Source organism: Melozone crissalis, unplaced genomic scaffold (assembly GCF_028551555.1).
Source record: "Melozone crissalis strain CALT ecotype California unplaced genomic scaffold, PUWL_Pcris_2 ptg000107l_1, whole genome shotgun sequence".
In the NCBI taxonomy this organism is placed as follows: Eukaryota; Metazoa; Chordata; class Aves; order Passeriformes; family Passerellidae; genus Melozone; species Melozone crissalis.
The window spans coordinates 1932333-1950718 of NW_026535884.1; the positions used below are offsets into that span (position 1 = coordinate 1932333).

The 18386-nt window shown below is 44.4% G+C and overlaps 1 protein-coding gene across 1 annotated transcript in view; it reads left to right on the forward strand.

The window, feature by feature from the left end:
• KAZN (kazrin, periplakin interacting protein) overlaps window positions 1-18386 on the forward strand; it is a 226027-nt gene that overhangs the window by 54239 nt on the left and 153402 nt on the right. Inside the window, exon 2 of the mRNA XM_054291991.1 lies at window positions 5531-5688. Within this exon, the coding sequence (XP_054147966.1) occupies window positions 5531-5688 (158 nt within the window). The remainder of the gene's footprint in view (window positions 1-5530; window positions 5689-18386) is intronic.

Below are 18386 nucleotides of genomic sequence, written 5' to 3' on the forward strand. Positions count from 1 at the left end.
AGGATCCATCCACCAATGCAGCTCTCTGACTTCTGTCTCCACAGGAGCAGATCCCCAGTGGTGAGAGCTGACTTTGGGTTGTTTGCTGGCCCTCTGGGGATTCATTAAGGCAAACAGACCTTTCCACTGATACTCTGAGTGCCCTGCTCCAGCACCCAGCTTGGGCTGCAGACGCTGCTGGAAACTCTCTGCCAGAAATAATTGTCCCTTGCAAAAGCCACCATTTCATGGAGTAAATGCTAAATTTTCTTTGTTTTACAATATCCATATGGATTGATCCAGATGGATGTAAGGACTGGATGCCACTTGGCAGGGACTCATTCCTTTTGGCTCTTGGAGAGCTGGTTGTACCCAGCATCCAGATCAGACCTGAGGTTCTGGGGGATCCAGGTTGCTCTTGTTGATGTTTTTCAGCAGACTGACACAGCAGATTTCCCCATTTCTGTCCCCAGAAGCTGCCTGGGGACCCTGCACAGCAGAGAGCTCCTGCAGAGCCCCATCCCTCAGTCCCTGGGTGTGTGGGATGGTGGGATGCTCCTGCTTTTCCTCAGGTCCAGTCTCTCCTGGAGCCATCCCTGCAGCTCTCAGGAGCAGGAGCCTTTTTTATCCTTTTTACTGCACTTTGAATCAACACACCAAAGTCAGACTCAAACATCTTCTCTATTCCATGTGGCAGAGGCAGCCCAGGAATCCTTACTCACCTTCCTTGATAAAATTATGATCGTGTCCGTCCTCTTTCATTTACTCACTCCTGCTGCCGAGAATTAATTTTAGACTCTGCTGGCTTTTGTCAGTAGATCTCAGGATATATAATCTATGCTTTATTTTATTTTGTGCTCATCTGGGCAGTAGCTGGAGTGTATAAAATGGGGTCTCCTGGAACAACTTTATTGCTTCAGTCTCTTCCTTGAATGAGTTTTTGGCGCAAGTATAATTTTTCCCTCGTCTCCGACAGAAAGCAATTTCCTTTTTCCCTTGCACGTCCTTCAGGCTCTGGTGATTCTGCCCTGAAGAAAAGCAACTTTGTCAACCCATTCTTGCTTCTGGGGGTGGCAAATTGTCCTCACCTGAGCACCTCAGCACAGCACATCCTCTCTGATAGCAGCAGGCAGAACCCCTGCCCCTCTAAGAGATTATTTGATCTCTTTTTGGGGTGACACCAAAGAGCTAACAGAGGATTGTTATGGTTCCTTCACCTCTTGAAATTGATCCTTGCAGTGGGGAAATTATGAAATTGGAATGGGGAAAGCTGGGATGCTGACAGGACTTTGACAGCTGTAACTTTTATTCAGCCTGTTCTCGTTTGCAGCGTTACTGAGGTGTTACCAACCTCGAGCCAAGGGGAATGACACAGAAAAGGAAAGGGGCTGGCTTCACTTTTTTCACTTTTTTTTTTCATTTTAGGGGACCAAGAAGTATCTTTTAATCTCTACTGGACATACCTGTGTTTATATCTGAGGTTCATACTTTTTTCCTTTAAGAATTTGATGCTTTCACAAAGAACTGTCTGGGTTAGTGGAAGTGTTGTTCAGCAGAAATGTCTGAGCCATAACATTGTGAGAGATGAAGGGTTTGCCTCATTATCTCTGTCCTTTAGATTTTTAGTGGGCAAAAGGCAGGAAGTTTCTCTTGATTTAAATGAGAAATATCCAATTTTTTCTGCTTTGAAAGCTGTGTTGCAGACTGACACAGGACTTCCAGAAAAATAGTGTCAGGAATGGTTTGGCCTTTTTAGCTTTGTTTTCACTGTGTGTGTAGGCTGGAGGTTTGGAAATGCCGCTTTTACTTTCATGAGGAAGACTCAGAGGATTTTATTTTCCAATACAGTTTCCATTGTGTTCATGGGAAAAGATTTGTTTTGCTAAGCAGAGTATAAACACAGCACTGTGGCAGATCCCTCTAAAAATTGGTTCAAGTCAATACTGATCTGCTTTCCCCACATTCTTGCTGGAAAATAGTTTTTTCTGATTCCTCTGGTACCTCTCTAAACCTAAAGAATTACAAATGACAGAAGCATTTACCCCCTGAGCTTCATGTGCCACATACTGCTCCAGCAGCACTAAACTTCCCAAAGAGAAAGAGAAGAAATATCAGAGATATTTCAGAATTGAGAGCTCTAGCTTCAGATGAAGAGGTTGAAATAATATAGGATAACATAATTTAGTTTGTTTTGAATTACTTTAAAGTCAGAAAGCCTGGGAGAAGTTCTCCATGTACCAGTTTCTGGTCACAGTCTATGTAAATCTGGAAGGGAGCCATCAGCTGGAGGAGAACTCTGGTGTACATTTGTATTACTGAAAGCAGATGTGGGCTTAGGGCTCCAGCCAAAACTTCAGAGGAGGAAAAAAATGATCTGTCCTCAATTCCTCACTGGTCAGAAAGGATGGGATGGATCAATACTGGTGCATTAGTGCTGGGGAGATGGCTTTCAGGCCTGACATGTCTGATAGAGATGCTAGCTCAGTCTAGAAGTGATAAGAAAATCAAACTGCTGCTGCCTGTATGCAGCCATGTGCCTGCTGCTCTCCTGCAAGGAAAACCTGCAGCTCCCTGGGCTCACAAGTGTTGCTTGGTGTGAGGACAAATGATACAAAATGATTTGTTGATAGTGATGTTAGGAAAATTAATCCACAAACATCAGAGGTCTATGTCCAAAAAGGAGACAGAGGAGCCCCTTTCTGGCCTTATTCCAATAAAGGGAGAAGCCATGGGGCATTCCCCTGGGATCTCTCCAATTTTTGGAGGACTCAGCCTCCTTTTTATCCCAATTTCCAGACACATTTCCCTTCTCTCTTTCCCCATTGGCTGAGGTACTTGAGAGGTCCAGACTTCCCAGAATGCCTGATACCAAAGATTTCCCAAAGATTTCCCTCTAATGTACAACCCTCCCTTTTAATTTTTAATTCTTACAGAATTTAGGGGTTTTTCTTCCCCATTGTTTCTTTCATCTTTCAATGTCTAATTTCATTTATCAGCAAACCTAAAATTTATTTGTAAAAGCAAATATATTTTCCCATTCATCAATCAGTGGAATCCTTCCCATTGTTTCATATTCCAGTGCTGGTTTTATCTGCCAGCAGCCCCACAGCTGGTTTGTAAAGACAAATCCACCATTCCTCTCAATGACCTGGGGAAGTTCAGCTGCCCATGGTTTCCACCCCTGTTTGTGCCACGCTGCTCCCCAGGCCTGTGTCTGTTGGTGATGGAGAGAGATGGGGAACTGACTTGGTGATCAAAATCCAATTTTATTGTGGGATACAAACACTTATATACCATATCAAGGAGACCAGTAATGTGTGCTACAATGATTAGTTAAAATCACACACAGAAATTTATGCAAATAACAGCATCTCTTGCTTGCAGAGTTTAATGGGATTTTCTTTTTCCGGTAAACCCGTTTGATTTAATCTTTGTGCAATCCAGGTCTAATATTCAAAGTGCTGTTTGCTTTTGCCAAGGCATCCTGTTATCAAATCTCTTATGTCAACCAGGTCCAAAGTCCATCATCTGTCTGGTGTCCCCCAACGTTCCAACAGGTGTTCCCCTCAGACATTGCCCTGGGAGCCTCCACGGGCCAGGCCCATGAGCAGGAGGAGTTTGGGACACAAGATGGGGCTGGGCTCTGCCACCCTGATTTTTTAAGTTTTTCTAAGCCTTCTGATGTTTATATTCTTGTGACAAACTTTCTCACACACTTTATGTAAATAACTCATTGTTTTGTGTTCTTTTATAGAGGAGGAGAAATTTGATGGACTGTTGGTTTGTCCAGTGTCATTGGAGAGGTGGCACTGTCACCCTCCAATCCACTGTCACTTTTAGAACTCTAAAAATGTTGGAGTCAGAATTAAACTTCCCTCTTTTTTGCCTTAGAAAATCCAGTGTCTGTGTCTCTCTGTTTCATGTCCTAAACTGGCAGGGCTGCCTTGTGACAAACGTGTGGGGTGCACATGAGCCCCACCCAGCAGTGCAGGTGTTACAAGCCAAGATTGGCCCCGGCACAGCATTCCCAGAGCAGCTGTGGCTGCCCCTGGATCCCTGGCAGTGCCCAAGGCCAGGCTGGATGGGGTTTGGAGCAACCTGGGACAGCGGAAGGTGTCCCTGCCATGGCAGGGGTGGGATGAGATGATCTTTAACATCCCCTCCAATCCAAACCATTCCATGGTTCATTCTATGATTTATGGTGTGGTTTAAAATGGACCTTCCACCACAGTGAGCCTCAAACCCCTTTTCTATTAGCAGGAGGTGCAGGAGCACCCTGAGTGCTGGGAATCCTCCCAGTCCCCTCTCCAAGGCATCTCCAGGCACAGATTTTGTTTTATTATTTTAATGAAAAATAAACCCTCTCAGCAAGGAGGATCGTGCTCTTTCCCTCCTGCATTTTGGAGACACAACTATGATTTGTTATGGCCCTTTTGTCTGGGGAAGATTTGCTCCTCAATGAGTGGTTTCTGGCTAATCTTTACTACTTCCAATTTTGTGGCAAGATCTTCTTTAGACAGAACTAGGTCGAGTATATTTCAATTTCCTCATGTTCTTAAGATCAGTTTGTCAGAGAGCCCTAAATAACAGATTGCTTTATTCATAAACAGCCTGAGCCAGCCAGGGTGTGCAGCACGTTCAGGGTGTGACAGTGATGTGTTACTCTGAGCTTATCAAAGGGCTCCACTGCCTCAGCCACCAGCACAAAGAAAATACACTGAAGAATTATTTGGACCTCATTTATTTAATGAGCCAGCAGTAAAAATGAAACTTCCAAACTCACCACGGTTGAGGAGCAAATCGCAGCGCAGATTTTTCAAATCTGTAGAAGTCCAGAGCTTTTCACTGGGTGGAAATAAATGTGGCCATTGGTTCATATATAAATTGCAGCTTCATAAAGTGTGTGAAATTGCTGGGGGATTTCTGTGAGCTGTGGAGGAGGTGATTTCTGACTGGGAGCAGAATCTCACATATAATACCTGGGGTTTGAGCCCACGAAGGAGAATTTAAGAGATTAACAGTGATTCAAATACCAATAATCACGGAGAAAGAAAATGAGCAATGTTTTAGTTGTTGGTCTGACTCACTCCTACTCCAGCTAATAAAAAACCAATTTTTCCAGCTTCTCTCCTCTGTGTTGTCTGGAGTTCTGGTTCACTACACATCAGAGAGAACAGGTCTCTGGGCTGTGAGTCAAGAGACTGGCTATTGTTGTTCTTATTTTCGCTTTAACCATGACTTGTTACTTGAGATTAGAAACATAATCATAGAATCCTGGAATGATTTGGGTTGGAAGAATCCTTCAATACAACCTCATTCTCAACCACCCTGCCACCAGCAGGACCAGGTTGCTCAGGGTTTTTATCCCCATGTCTGTATGATGCCTTTGCTGGTCCTCTCAGGAGAGTCCAGGGGAGGAAATGGGGATCAGTTATTTCCAGCTCCACCTTTCCAGAGCAAACCACATTCATCTCAAACTGAAAAAAATTATGTTGGCTTCCTCCAGCATGATTTAATTCCTGTTGCTTGCTTTCCCTCTGTGTCTCCACAGCCGTTGAATCACTGCATTCCCTGAATGACCAGATCTCCCATTTCATTGTCAGCAAGTCAAAAACCCTGGATGAGGATGAAGATGCCTTTTTGCCCAGTGAGAAGGAATCTCTGAAAAGTGCCATGAGGCTGATGAGGCACCTCCTGATGGATGCACAGGTAGGAAATCAATACACAAATGTGTGTTAGGATGTGAGGAAGGCACATTGCACACATCTGGAGGGATATGTCATTTTTATGTGCAGTTTTAGCAGTGGAGAGCATTAATTGCTGATTCTTTAAAACTGATTTTGGCTTCTGAAATCTGCAGCTGTGGGAAGAACATCTCAGTGTGCAGCTTGTGCTGGGGCTGAGCCTCAGATTCAGGGTTGAAAATGGCTCTTAATTTCAGGAGAAAATGCAGCAATGTACCCATTGATGGGAATACAGCAATAACCCCATTGATGGGAATCCAGCATCAGCACTACCAAAAGAAAATTATCTGTCCACTAAGCATCTGTGCTCAATGCCAGATTTAGAAGTGCCAGACAACTGAGCTGTTGGTGTAGCCAAGCTCTAAAATGCCAAAGTCATGAAATTATGTGCAGATGTTTCTTTGTGCCTTTGTTGCTTCAACAAAAAAATCTCTTTCTCTGTAGCTTTGCTGTGTTGTAGTCCTTCCTTCAACCTACAAAAAGCACCCTTTGAAATATTAATTATATTTATCTTGTTATATTGCCTTTTGGTCTTTATTTGCAAAGCCTGGATGGAAAATTACAGCTTCTGTCAGAGGGCTCTTTTGAAATGGGGTGGTCTCTAAAATCAGGCAAAGGAGGCCTGAGGTTGTCCTGAGATCTTCTGAGTTCTCCAGGACTGGGAATGGCCTGCTCTACTTCCATGTTCTCCCATCTGGAGTCTGGTGCTTCTCTTCTCTCCTTCTCCTCCTTCTCCTCCTTCTCCTCCTTCTCCTCCTCCTCCTCCTCCTCCTCCTCCTCCTCCTCCTCCTCCCCCTCCCCCCTTTCAAAGCCTCTGGTCCTGCTGACTTTGGCTGGCAGGGATCCTGTTGCCCATGGGGAGTGGCCTGGGGATCCCTGCTGTTAACAGCACATGTATTTTAATATTGTGTGTGTGCACCAGGAGTCAGTCCAGGTTTGGAGGCTGTGGAGAGCACAGGGAGCAAACCCTCCCTGTTGTGCTCAGGGTTTCATTCCTGTGGGGATGGTGCTGATCTCACTTTGGCACATCTGTAACCAAGTCCCCTCCATTTCCTCGAAACCACCAGAGTTAATGCTGCTGAAGTGTCATGGGGAACACAAGGGGTGAGATTGTGCTTTTGGATCTGCAACCACAGAGGGAATAGATCCCATAGATTCCCCTGCAGGTGGGAATAAAATCACAGAATCCATGGAAATCCATGGAATCCTCCCAGTTTGAGGCTCTGTACAGAGATTACCTGAAATCCAGTGCTTGGCCCTTTTACTCTCCTCTCCTGGCATGGACCTCATTTTGACTGGTGGATAATTTGAGGAGAAAACACCCAGCTTGAAATTTTGGGCAGAAAGTTTGGGTTAAAAGAGACATTATCTCATCCCATTTCACTCCCTACCCTGGGCAGGGACAATTTCCACTGGACCAGGTTGCTCCAAGCCCCATCCATCCCTGTTCCCAGATATTTGGAATATAATGGGGAGACAGGCATGAGGGCAGGCAGATAAAAATAAATATGGGGCAAAAATGTACCTATTGATAATCCTCTTGTGCAGGAATTCTATTTTTAGCACCCAAGAATTGCTTTCCTACTTATCAGCTGTCCTGAATGCATATTAATTGGTGCCTGTGATAGAGAGACTGATTAGGAAATGCTAAGAACAATAGGGAAATGTCAAGTGCTCCCGTATCCTCATGATGTGCCTGGATTCCTTCCCAGAAAGGACAGGATGTTTTCTTGCCTGGAATTTTCAAGTTGGAAGAATGACAAGGTGGGAAGTGGTAGCGGTGAGCAGAAGGATGGAAGAAAACAGGTGATAACATCCAGTAAAAAAAATCCAATAAAATAAACCCTCTGAGGAATGAAAGAAACATGAGTCTGGCAGGAATATCAGCAGGAATATCCCTGCCAGTGTGTGAATATAAATATGTGCTAACCCTGACTGCAGAGTGCCCTGTGGCTCTAATCATACAGCAGGTAAAAATATTACCAGTGCAATTCTTTTCCTTTCCTTTCCTTTCCTTTCCTTTCCTTTCCTTTCCTTTCCTTTCCTTTCCTTTCCTTTCCTTTCCTTTCCTTTCCTTTCCTTTCCTTCCCTTCCCTTCCCTTCCCTTCCCTTCCCTTCCCTTCCCTTCCCTTTAGTTATTTTATGGAAAGATTGATTGTGCAAGGCTCTGTACAAAGATAAACTAAAATCCAGTGCTTGGCACTTTGACTCTTGCCATGGACCTGATTTTGTCTGCTGGATAATTTGAGGAGAGAACATCCAGTTTGATATTTTGGCTAGAAATCAGCTGGAGTGCTAAGCCAGCAGGAGTGGCTGCTCAGAGGGGACAGCTAATGGGCATTTCTCACTTCTCTGCCATTATTAACCTGCTTTGGAAAGGCGGGGATGATGTGTGGGTGATGCCTTGTGCCTGCTGCCCTTCAGCCTTGCAGAGAAATTGGACACAATTTTGGAACTCTGCTTGGACACACACCAGGAGATGTTGCTGAAACAAAGCTTTCGGGTCCACCATGGATCTGACTTTGATCTTGAGTCATTTTTTTGGCTTAGGATGAATCACTGAACCAACGCACAGAGCTTTCCACTCTGGAGAACACTGTGAGGGCTTTTAGAGGAGCCTGTGCTGGGCCCATGTGCATCTGCCTGTGAAGGGACACGTCCCTGCCCTCCCAGTGAGGTGTCACTGGGAGCACAAAGGACAAGGATGCTCATCAGAGTGGAGAGGAGAAACCACAGCACAGAGGCACCAGCCTGGGGTTCCACAGCTGGATTTTCTGAGAGTTCAAATGTGCACTCTATGCCCCTAAGCATCAGCCCAATCCCTACATATATTAGGCCATATTTATTTCTCCCTTGGCTGCTTGGAAGACCCTATTTTGCCCATCTGTTTTCTCAATTTACTCCACTTTTCGCTGATTTTAATGCCTCAGTTTTGTGGTAGTCATGTACAAGCAACTGTGACAGTAGTGACTGTGGCTTTACAGGGAAAATGAGAGGTCACTTCTTGGTAATCACAGCATGGAGAAACAGCTGTTGAGTGGGGGGGAAAAATTCTTCTCATTCCCCATGTGCAAATGGGTTTTCTCCATGGAAAATGGGGCATATTTTGCACTCCTGATAGAGAAATGAGATGGGTGGCAGATGAGGTGGGACTGAGGGGAGAAATGGCACAGGTGGCAGATGAGGTGGCAGTGAGGGGAGGATGGCAAGGGTGGCAGATGAGGTGGCATGGGGGGAGAAATGGCATGGGTGGCAGATGAGGTGGCACTGAGGGGAGAAATGACACAGGTGGCAGATGAGGTGGCAGTGAGGGGAGGATGGCAAGGGTGGCAGATGAGGTGGCATGGGGGGAGAAATGGCATGGGTGGCAGATGAGGTGGCACTGAGGGGAGGATGGCAAGGGTGGCAGATGAGGTGGCAGTGGGTGGAGGATGGTGCTGGCAGCTGTGGTCTGGGCTGGCTGAGGGGCTGCTGATCCATCAGCCCTGTCAGCAGTGTTAAACTGCACGCAGGGAGAGGTAATAAGCTGTGTGGAGTCTCTCAGCAATAGGCTGTCAGCTCAAATTCAGCCCAGGGAAGACAGTGATTTAATGGAAGTCATTACAATCTGCAGGATATCTTGACCCCGCTGCTCTCCATCCCTTCCACACCCTGGATAGGATTTCCCAGGTCACAGAGCTGGCTGACAGCTCTGGGGAAAAAGCAGCATCTCCCTCCCTGCTGGTGAGGGCTGGGGCTCTGTGCCCAGAGGCTCCTGGAGGTGTCCCAGGGGTGCAGCACATTCCTGACATCACCTTCCCTCCCTGGGTCACCTGGCAGGGGGAGGGCTCCAGGAATGGGAATTGTGCTGCTGCCTGAATTAAAAGGTGTTTTGTATCTTTGGGGTTCCCAGATGGAGGAAGGAATGATGAATCTGACTCCATGTTCTCAGAAGGCTAATTTATTATTTTATGATACTGTATTATATTGAAGGATACTATACTAAACTATACTAAAGAATACAGAAAGGATACTTACAGAAGGCTGAAAAGATAATAATGAAAAATTTGTGGCTCTTTCCAAAGCCTTGACACAGCTTAGCCCTGATTGACCAAAGAGTGAAAACAACTCACAGCAGAATGCAATGAAACAATCACCTGTGGGTAAACAATCTTCAAACACATTCTACATGTGAGCAAAACACAGGAGAAGCAAATGAGATAAGAATTGTTTTCCTTTTCTCTGAGGCTTCTCAACTTCCCAGGAGAAGAATCCTGGGCAAAGAGGTTTTCCAGAAAACATGACAAAGGTGTGCTGAGATAATGCTGGGGTGTTGCAATACTGAACGACACTCACGCGCTGAGATGTCCAAGGCAAAAAAGGCTCATTTCTTTCTGGACTTCAATATTTATAGAATTCCAAAAGTGACCATGGATTGGAGGAAGAAATTGCCACCTCTCCAACCACACTGGTTAAACCAACAGTCCATTAATTCTTTTTTCTTCTAGAAAGGGATGCAAAACAATCATTATTTACATGAAAAGTGCATGAGAAGCTCTGTTATGAAAATCTAAACATCAGAAGGTTTAGAGGAACTTTAGATGAACAGGGCAACACTGGGGCATACAAGCAGGTGGCGAGGAAAGGTGCATTTATTCCCCTGCCATGTCCCATCCTCTGCCTGGTGCTGGAGTGAATAAACAATTCCCCTGCTGCCAGCCAGCCCCGTGCACAGCGCTGTGGCAGGGACACGGCAGCCTGTGATAGATTGTCACTGCTGTCAATCATTTCTGACACTCCTATTATGCTCAGGAAGGATGTTTGCTCTGTGCCTGTTGTTTTATAATCCTCAGAGGTGGAATTTTATAGCCTAGCAGTGTTTTTTCCTCAGACATTTCCCTAAGCAGGATTTATTGCTTCTGAGACACACGTGACATGAATCCATTACACCTTCAAACTTTAAATCATCCCCCAGCTTTGCCTAAATTGCTTTTTGATTTGTTTTACTTGAGTTTCTGTTTCTAATTGCAAATTGTGAGAGAGTGGACTGGCATGGAGCAGAAGGAATACACCATCCAAGGGCTGAGTCATGGGCACCAGCTCTAATCCAGCTGTTTCCAGAGGAATTTGTCTAATGAGCAGAAAAGGCACCAGCATCAGCCGTAGATGAAGGGTAATGGTCTCTTATATGAAGGAGCACATGACATTTTGCTGGATGCCTGCCCTCAAAAGCCAAGCTTTCAGGAAGTTCAGTCCATTTAGCTCCTTCCATGAAGTACTTAATTGACTTCAAGTAGATTTGAAGTTCTTTGGGAGAAATACCTCCAGTGCCTTTCCCAGCAGTGCTGTGATTATCCGCAGGTGTTGTTCTGCAGGGAATGAAAAGGCATCAAAACCATCTTTGGGTTTGCATTGGACTTTTTGAATGAGATCATAGCACAAATAATGACTAAAGAACAAGATCAGCCTTGTGGGACATCTGGCTTAGATTCACTTGGATTGCAGTTGGTGCCTAGCATGGGAGAGTGAGGGCACTGAGATATTCAACTGTTTCTCTGCTGGGGAGTTCATTTATTTCTTAGGTAAAGAGACAGAAAATCAACTTGGTGGTGCTTCTAACCTAAATTGTTAACAAAATAGTGGTTTCATTGCCAAAAAATCATAGAGGAAAGAACACTTACATTTACATTTAGAAGTATTTTTTCTTTAAAAAGCATATTTTTTATGTGTCTTTTTGGTTGGCTGGTTGTTTTTTTCTTTTACTCTGAATCAAACAGCTCCAATCCTCACTGACTCACGGGACAAACCTTAGCAGGTGTCTGCCAGGACAGGTCTGCACATGAAGTTAATGCCAGTTTGGACAGAGGATATTGCCTTGTTTTCCTTTGGAAAATATCTGAGTATTTGAGTTGTCACCACTTTAAGCCTTTTAAGCCTGACACTGATACCCTGTAAATAAATCATTTAAGGTGAGAGATTTTGGAAAAAAGGAAAACCAGCTTGGCATGACTTACATTTAGCCATTCAACATCCCACCAGCTGTTGGGCTTTGTTTTTTTGCATTACCCTCCATTTCTAACCAGACAAGATAATAATTCCTCAGCCCTTTTCCATTACAGTCTTTTCTCCACTGGTCCCTGTTGCCTTCCTGAGCAGGCTGGTGTGGAGACAGCCACAATAATTGCTGCAGAACTGGAAGCAGAGCACTGCTATTTCCCCAGCTGACCTTTAAAAATAATTCTCATTTTCTACAGAGGGCTGTTGGATAAAACCAGCCATGTTGTTGCAATATTTTGTTTGTTGCTTAAATGCTTCTCACCATCTGTTTTTCAGACTTTTAGCAGAGCTTCAGGAGCAATGCCCCATGACCTTTGTTTTCACACGAGTGGGTCCTATCAGTATCAACAGGAAGAACAGGGGAAGGAGGATTTCCTCTGGGTTTCAATAAACTGAAATTATTGGAGTTCTGAAAGCGTCCTTGCCACACCAATGTGTTTCGAGGGCTGCAGAAAGGGAAATGATGCAAAGTCTGTTATGAAATAATATAAAAATGCAGCTGTAAATAGATGTTCACATATCTTGGTGTTCATTTATCTCAGCCTGCACAACCCATGAGCTGGTTTGGCTTGGAGAACAGCTTCAATTCAAGTCAGGGTGTATCAGAGGAAAGTCCGACAAAGCCCAGATAATTCCAAAATTCCAGTTTCTGTCATGCCCTCACAGAAGGCCCTCACACCTCTTAGCAGGTGGCCCAGGACAGAATGTTTTATTTGCCGAGTCCTGTTGAGTGCTGAAGGAGAGGTGGCAATTTTTTCTCACTTGGAACTCAATGTGTATTCATGAGCAGAGCGTGTGTGCAAAGCTTTAATTGAAGTTCACGAGAGAGAAACGATGAGTATCTTCATAAATGTAGAAGAAGCAATTAGGGGAGACCAGAAAGGATTTGCTATCACAGCAGTTTATCAGCAATGCAGATTTTTCAGTTAATAACAGGAACAAACCCCAATTGTGCAGCCAGCAAATGAGACAGAAAATCCCAGTTAGCCTCACTCAGCGCTTGAGAAGCACAAGATGTGAAGGCTCAGGAAAACGTGTTCTCTTCCCTCAGTGTGTTTTCTCCTGCCTGGAGAGCTGTGTTTTCTCCTGCCTGCTCCATTTCTAGTTAAGAAATGAGCTAAAGCCCCTCACCTCAGCCCAAAGTGAGCTGCAGCTGCACCATGGTGCTGGACCAAGCCACTGGGAAACCCGAGAGCTCCAACCCACAGCAAATCCTCCTCCTGACTCAGCTGCAAACTTCCCCTCCAACCTGTGAGCTCAGGGGTCACCAGGCTGAGCCCAGCAGGAGGTGGGAGCCAGCCAAGTACATTTGTATTTTTGTCACAGAAAAACCAATAAATATTTAATGGCTCTGCGAGACACAGCGAGTGTTTGCGTTCTCTCCCCATATATCAACAGTTGCTTTAAGCACTTGCTTGATAAAAATTAAGCTGTTTCTCCAGATCCCTGCCTCAGATGCTGGGTGAGGAGCTAATTCTGTAAGCAAAAGCTGTCTTGTTTTGGAAAACAAATTCAAATGGGAGAGCTGGTTTTTGAAAGTGAGTGCTGGGCTGCTATTCCTGCAGAAATATTCCAAACAGCCCTGTGAGTTAACCCTGGCAACAGATCTTGTCCAGATGTAGTAATCCTTTATACTTTAACTCCTTCTAGGCTGTAGGCTTAGCTCCTTCCTAGGAAGGCATCCATGCCAAATGCATTCCATTCGATTTCATTTGCACTGAGTTTTGGCAAACCATGGATTTTCTCTGGACTCCAATTCTTCCCAGCAAGGAGATGAATTCACTGGTTGCAAGACCCTGACACCACTTCAGATCTCCTCTTCCTTCAGGGAAAAGGTGTCTTTTATCCACTGCACAAATGTAAGGATGTAATTTAATTCCCATCTTCCTCATTTATCTGTGAGCTGGGAATAATATTTGTCTACTTCACAGTGATCGTGCGAGGCTCTTCATTCATTAATGTGTAAAAGCTTTGAGATCCTTAGGATGAAAATTGCTTTAAAAGATGCTGTTAATAATAAATATCAAGTAATGCACCTTGGTACCTCTTAGCAATAATTGGTGCTATCATTCCTGCCCAACTCTTCCATGAATTAAAAGGCTTTGAATGGGACTGGAGCTACGAATGGGATTGGGACCAATTAACAAGTAATCATATGTCAGTTTTTATATCCTCAGCATTCCTGTCATGGGTCTCTTGGGAAAATCTCCATGGATTTTAATGGTGCAATGTCAGAATTCAGCCCCAGACGTGTTTGTGGGATAACTGCTGGATAACCTGCATTCTTCTGCTAACTTGGTTGCTTAGTGATTAAGCTAAAAGCAAAAGTATGCTGGTTTAATATTAACATAAATGGAATTAGCCACCCTTTCTCTGAGTTAAATGTTACAGGAAAATTCTCATCATAAGGAAACCATGATTTTTTTTTCCTTTGATATATAGATTTAATTATTTTGTTGATAGTTTTTGAGCTGCTCTCTGTATTTAACCTCCACTCCAGCATGTGGAGACTGGCTTTTATGGCAAATCCAATAATTTGCTGCTCGTTTACCCAACTTATACTTTTATTAGATTTCAAGCACACAGCACTCACCCTCCTAAATGGAGAGAGGCTCTAAATACACATCCCAAGTGAATAAAGAGCTCACATAAAGAATTGCCTGATCTTTTGAAGATTATTTCTGTGGAGGGGGAAAGCACTGAACCTTGGAATGATGTGTGGGATGGAGCCAGGACAAAGGACCATGAGAATCAACACCATGAGAAAGCTGGTGGCCAGTGAGGAGTGGATTTACAGCAAAATGTTCCCCACTTAGGAAAATCCTCCTCTTCCAGGCTGGAAGAGAATCGAGTGCTGTGAACGTTGCTGGTGCCACATGGGGGAGATGTTGAAGAAGAGCTGCATCACTCCACAACGACTTCCCAGAGAAGAGCAGCCCCAGGGCTTTAGGAACCTGATTCCTTTCAGCTTCCTTCCCATATGATAAGTGTATAAATATCCTGTATAAAAGGGATCTGTGCAAACCACTTGAAAAATTATCCCTCTTGGCTTCAGGGTGCATCCAACATCCTCCAGTTGCCAAAGGTGCATTTATAAGCAAGGCCACGAAGGGATCAAGGAAGATAAAATAAGAAATGATGCAGTCCCTTGTGTTATCACCACTGCAGCTCTTGCCCTGTTCCCTCACCTCAGCTGGGTTTGGGAAGGGATGGTTTGGAGGAGCTGAGGGAGTCTGCAGCACTCAGCAGGATTTCTTGTTGCTGTTCCCTAACACCCAAAAAATAAGGATAAGCTCACACAAGTAGTGTGTGATTTACTCAGGCCCACTGGCCATCTTCCATGTTTCTCCTTACAATAATACTTTTCACACTGCAAATTAGTGGTTAATGCTTACTTATGCCTGAGAAATCTGCACAGAAATGGCTATAGGGAGAGTATCTGTACTGTGTGAAAGGCAAAAAAGTGAGATTGACTTTTTGAATTATTTTTCCAATATCTGGGTTTTTTTCTGCAATGGTTTAAAAAGATATTTATTCTAGGACCCTGATATGTTTTATAATATTCTAGCAGCCAGGTTAACAGGTAGAACCAGTACTTCTGTACCAGGAGTGAGCTGTGAAGCCAGGTTAGGTAGCCTGGGGGAAGTCAAGACATCTTCATTTTTCAGCTTTAAAAAAAATAAAGAAAGAAAAAACTACAAGCACACAGCACATACCCCAAAAGCTGAAGTGCTGCCCCCTTTGAACACGGGCTCCAGCTGACTCCAGGGGTACTCTGGCTCCTCTTTCAAGCACAGCCTTCCCTTTCTGCCCACAGACAGCCAGGGGCCCTAAGAATACAGCAACTTTTTCCTCTCTGTCTTTCTGCATTCAGGAATTCAGAATCACTGCATGATGTGTGCCCCAATTAATATTCCCTGATTGTTTCCCTTTCCCTTCCAAATGATGTCAGTCTCCATCATTTTTGCAGTAATGGCAGTGAGAGGAATGTCTGTTTTTCAGAAATATTTTATCTCTCATTTTTGTGCTCGCAACAATCTCTACTCATCTCTGGCTTTTTATTTTTCTTTTTATCCTCTTGCTTTTGACTTATATTGTAAAAGACCTACAGTAAAATAATGAAAACTGTCTCAATCTATCACTACTCAGTTTGTACATTATTAATAATGAAGGCAGTGTAATTAGGCTGCAGAATGCACAGTGAACACAACACTAAGATGTCCTTAACTAACATCTGTGGCTACTGCTTGGCTTATATTGGCACAAGCCACCAAGATTTTCCATGAAAACAGTTATTTGTGTCTGGCATTGCTTTTACAGAGCACAGGGGCTTCATTTTCTACTGCCTGCCTGTTGAAAGACAGCGTGAAATCCATGGCAATGAATGCTCAGCTCTATCTGAGCCACATTTAAGGTGCAGACCCTGCCCTCAGTGTCACTGCTTTGCTGAAAACTTCTTTCTCTTGTGCCCTTGGTGTTTGAGCTGATGGGCTGCCATGGACAGAAACTCATCTTTAGGAGGCTCTTCTTCTCTTCTGCCCCTTGCTGTCCCTTTTCCAGGTCAAACCCCCGTGATCCCCATCCTCACACCCTGTTCCAAGGAGGCCAGGAAGGAACAAGGTGCTTTTCCAGGCTGTCATCAGCAAAGGCTGATGGTTTGATCCTCTGCCTGTGCTGTCCTGACCTGTGACATGTTGGATCTCCAGTGTCAAAGGCATCAAAGGTGTCTCTGTTTCAGCTTGTTCCCAAAATGATGGGGGGAAATCTCATCCTTAACACATGTGTAGGGCTGCAAGGCCACCACTGCCACAGGCCTGGCCATGCCCATCACAGAATTATGGAATCATTTAGGCTGGAAAAAAACCTTTAAGTTCAACATGTCCCATTCCTCCCTCTTTGACAGCTTCCAGCTGCTGGCAGGGCACTGGAAAGAGAAGTTTAGAACAAGAGGGATGTTAGATCAGATATAAGGAAGAAATTCTTCCCTATGAGAGAGGTCAGGCCCTGACACAGGGGCTGGGGACAGAAAGGATCTTGAAGATCATCATGTTTCAACCCTTCTGCCCTTCCACCATCCCAGGTTGTTCCAAGCCCCATCCAAACAGGTCTTGGACACTTCCAGGGATGGGGCAGCCAAAGTTTCTCTGTGCAACCTATGTCAGGGTCTCCTCACCCTCACAGGGAAGGATTTCTTCCTTATTTTTAATCCAAACTTATTCCCTACCAGTTTACAGCCATTACCCCTTGCCTGTCAAACTGGGATGGACTGAGGTGCTCCTCCCCTGGGAACTTTGAAGCACTTTTCCCCAGCTTGCCAAGCCTCCAGCTGCTGTGAGCAAAACCCCTCCTGACACAGCCAGAGTTATGATCCACCCCAAATCTTCCTGCTGTGCTTACATGGTGTACATGATCAGTGATGACTCTGCACAAAGCAGAAAATAAACCAGCCCTACAGCTGTATAAATGCATCAGCTCCACACAAAACACAGGGAAATGCAATGTCTGCAGAAGGAGGGAGGGGAATTGAGAGTGCAAGGGGTTTTATTGTGGCACATCTGAGAGCAGAGCCCACAACACAGAGTGAATAAAGACCTTATAAAAATACTTGGCAGCAACTCCTCTAAATCTTTCAAGGTATGAGTTTCTTATTTTAGTTGATTTACTGAGCTGACAAAGAGGCAATCATCGTTAATCAAAATAACTCACTCCTGCTTTGAGTATGAGAGCTGAAGTTAGATGAAGGTCATGGAAAAGAGATGATGAACTAGCCCAGGATCTTTAGTGGCTGGAGTTTATTAGGGAGCCTATTTTAGAGGGGAAACACATTTTGGCAAATGCTGATGGTTTTTAAAATGGATTTTTTTCAAGAAGTAAGGATTGCATCTCTCACAGATTGACAGATGGGATACACTCGAGTATGCATGAAGGGATGATTTCCTGATGGCTTTTAGTAGCAAGAGGTGCTGTATTGGAAAGCATTTGGTATTTTCCTGGAGGCAGGGGGGGAAGCAAAGATTTGGATAAGATGTAGGAGATGAGAAGTGATAGGGGCTTGTGAGTGCCAAACCACATTTTCTGGGGAAGCTTCAGGAGACCGAGCCACTGACACTTCTGAGAAATTCCTCTCTTGGGCATCATGGGGATTTCTGTCCTTGCCTAAATCCATTCCTACTTAGGGAAGTATCTTTCCTCAACCTTTGACAGTGCAATATCTCCCTGCTACATTCCTCACCCTGGTCAGGTGTGCACCAGCCTGTGCAGGACTCGCTGAGGAGGACGTTTGTGAACACCTTGTTCAGCAGTTTGCTGATGGCTGAGCCCCAAATAATGCAAAACTGAACAGGCAGGAGCCCAAGAATCCTTCAAAATTATGCTAATGATTCTTAACAAGTTCCATGTTGTGCCTTGAAACTCACTTCTTTAGCTAAAATGTTCTCTGCATTCTGTCTAGAATGAAGGGAAAATATCTAAATTGAAGCAAAAGTGATTGCCCAAAGCAGTGAGGACTGCCAGTGCCTGCAAGCAATATCAATTAGTGTTCTGGTGCCAAAATTATCAATAGCTCTCTTGCCAGTAGCTTTTATTATCAAAAAACTGGGTTGATAACTGTGTATTTCACTTGGCTAA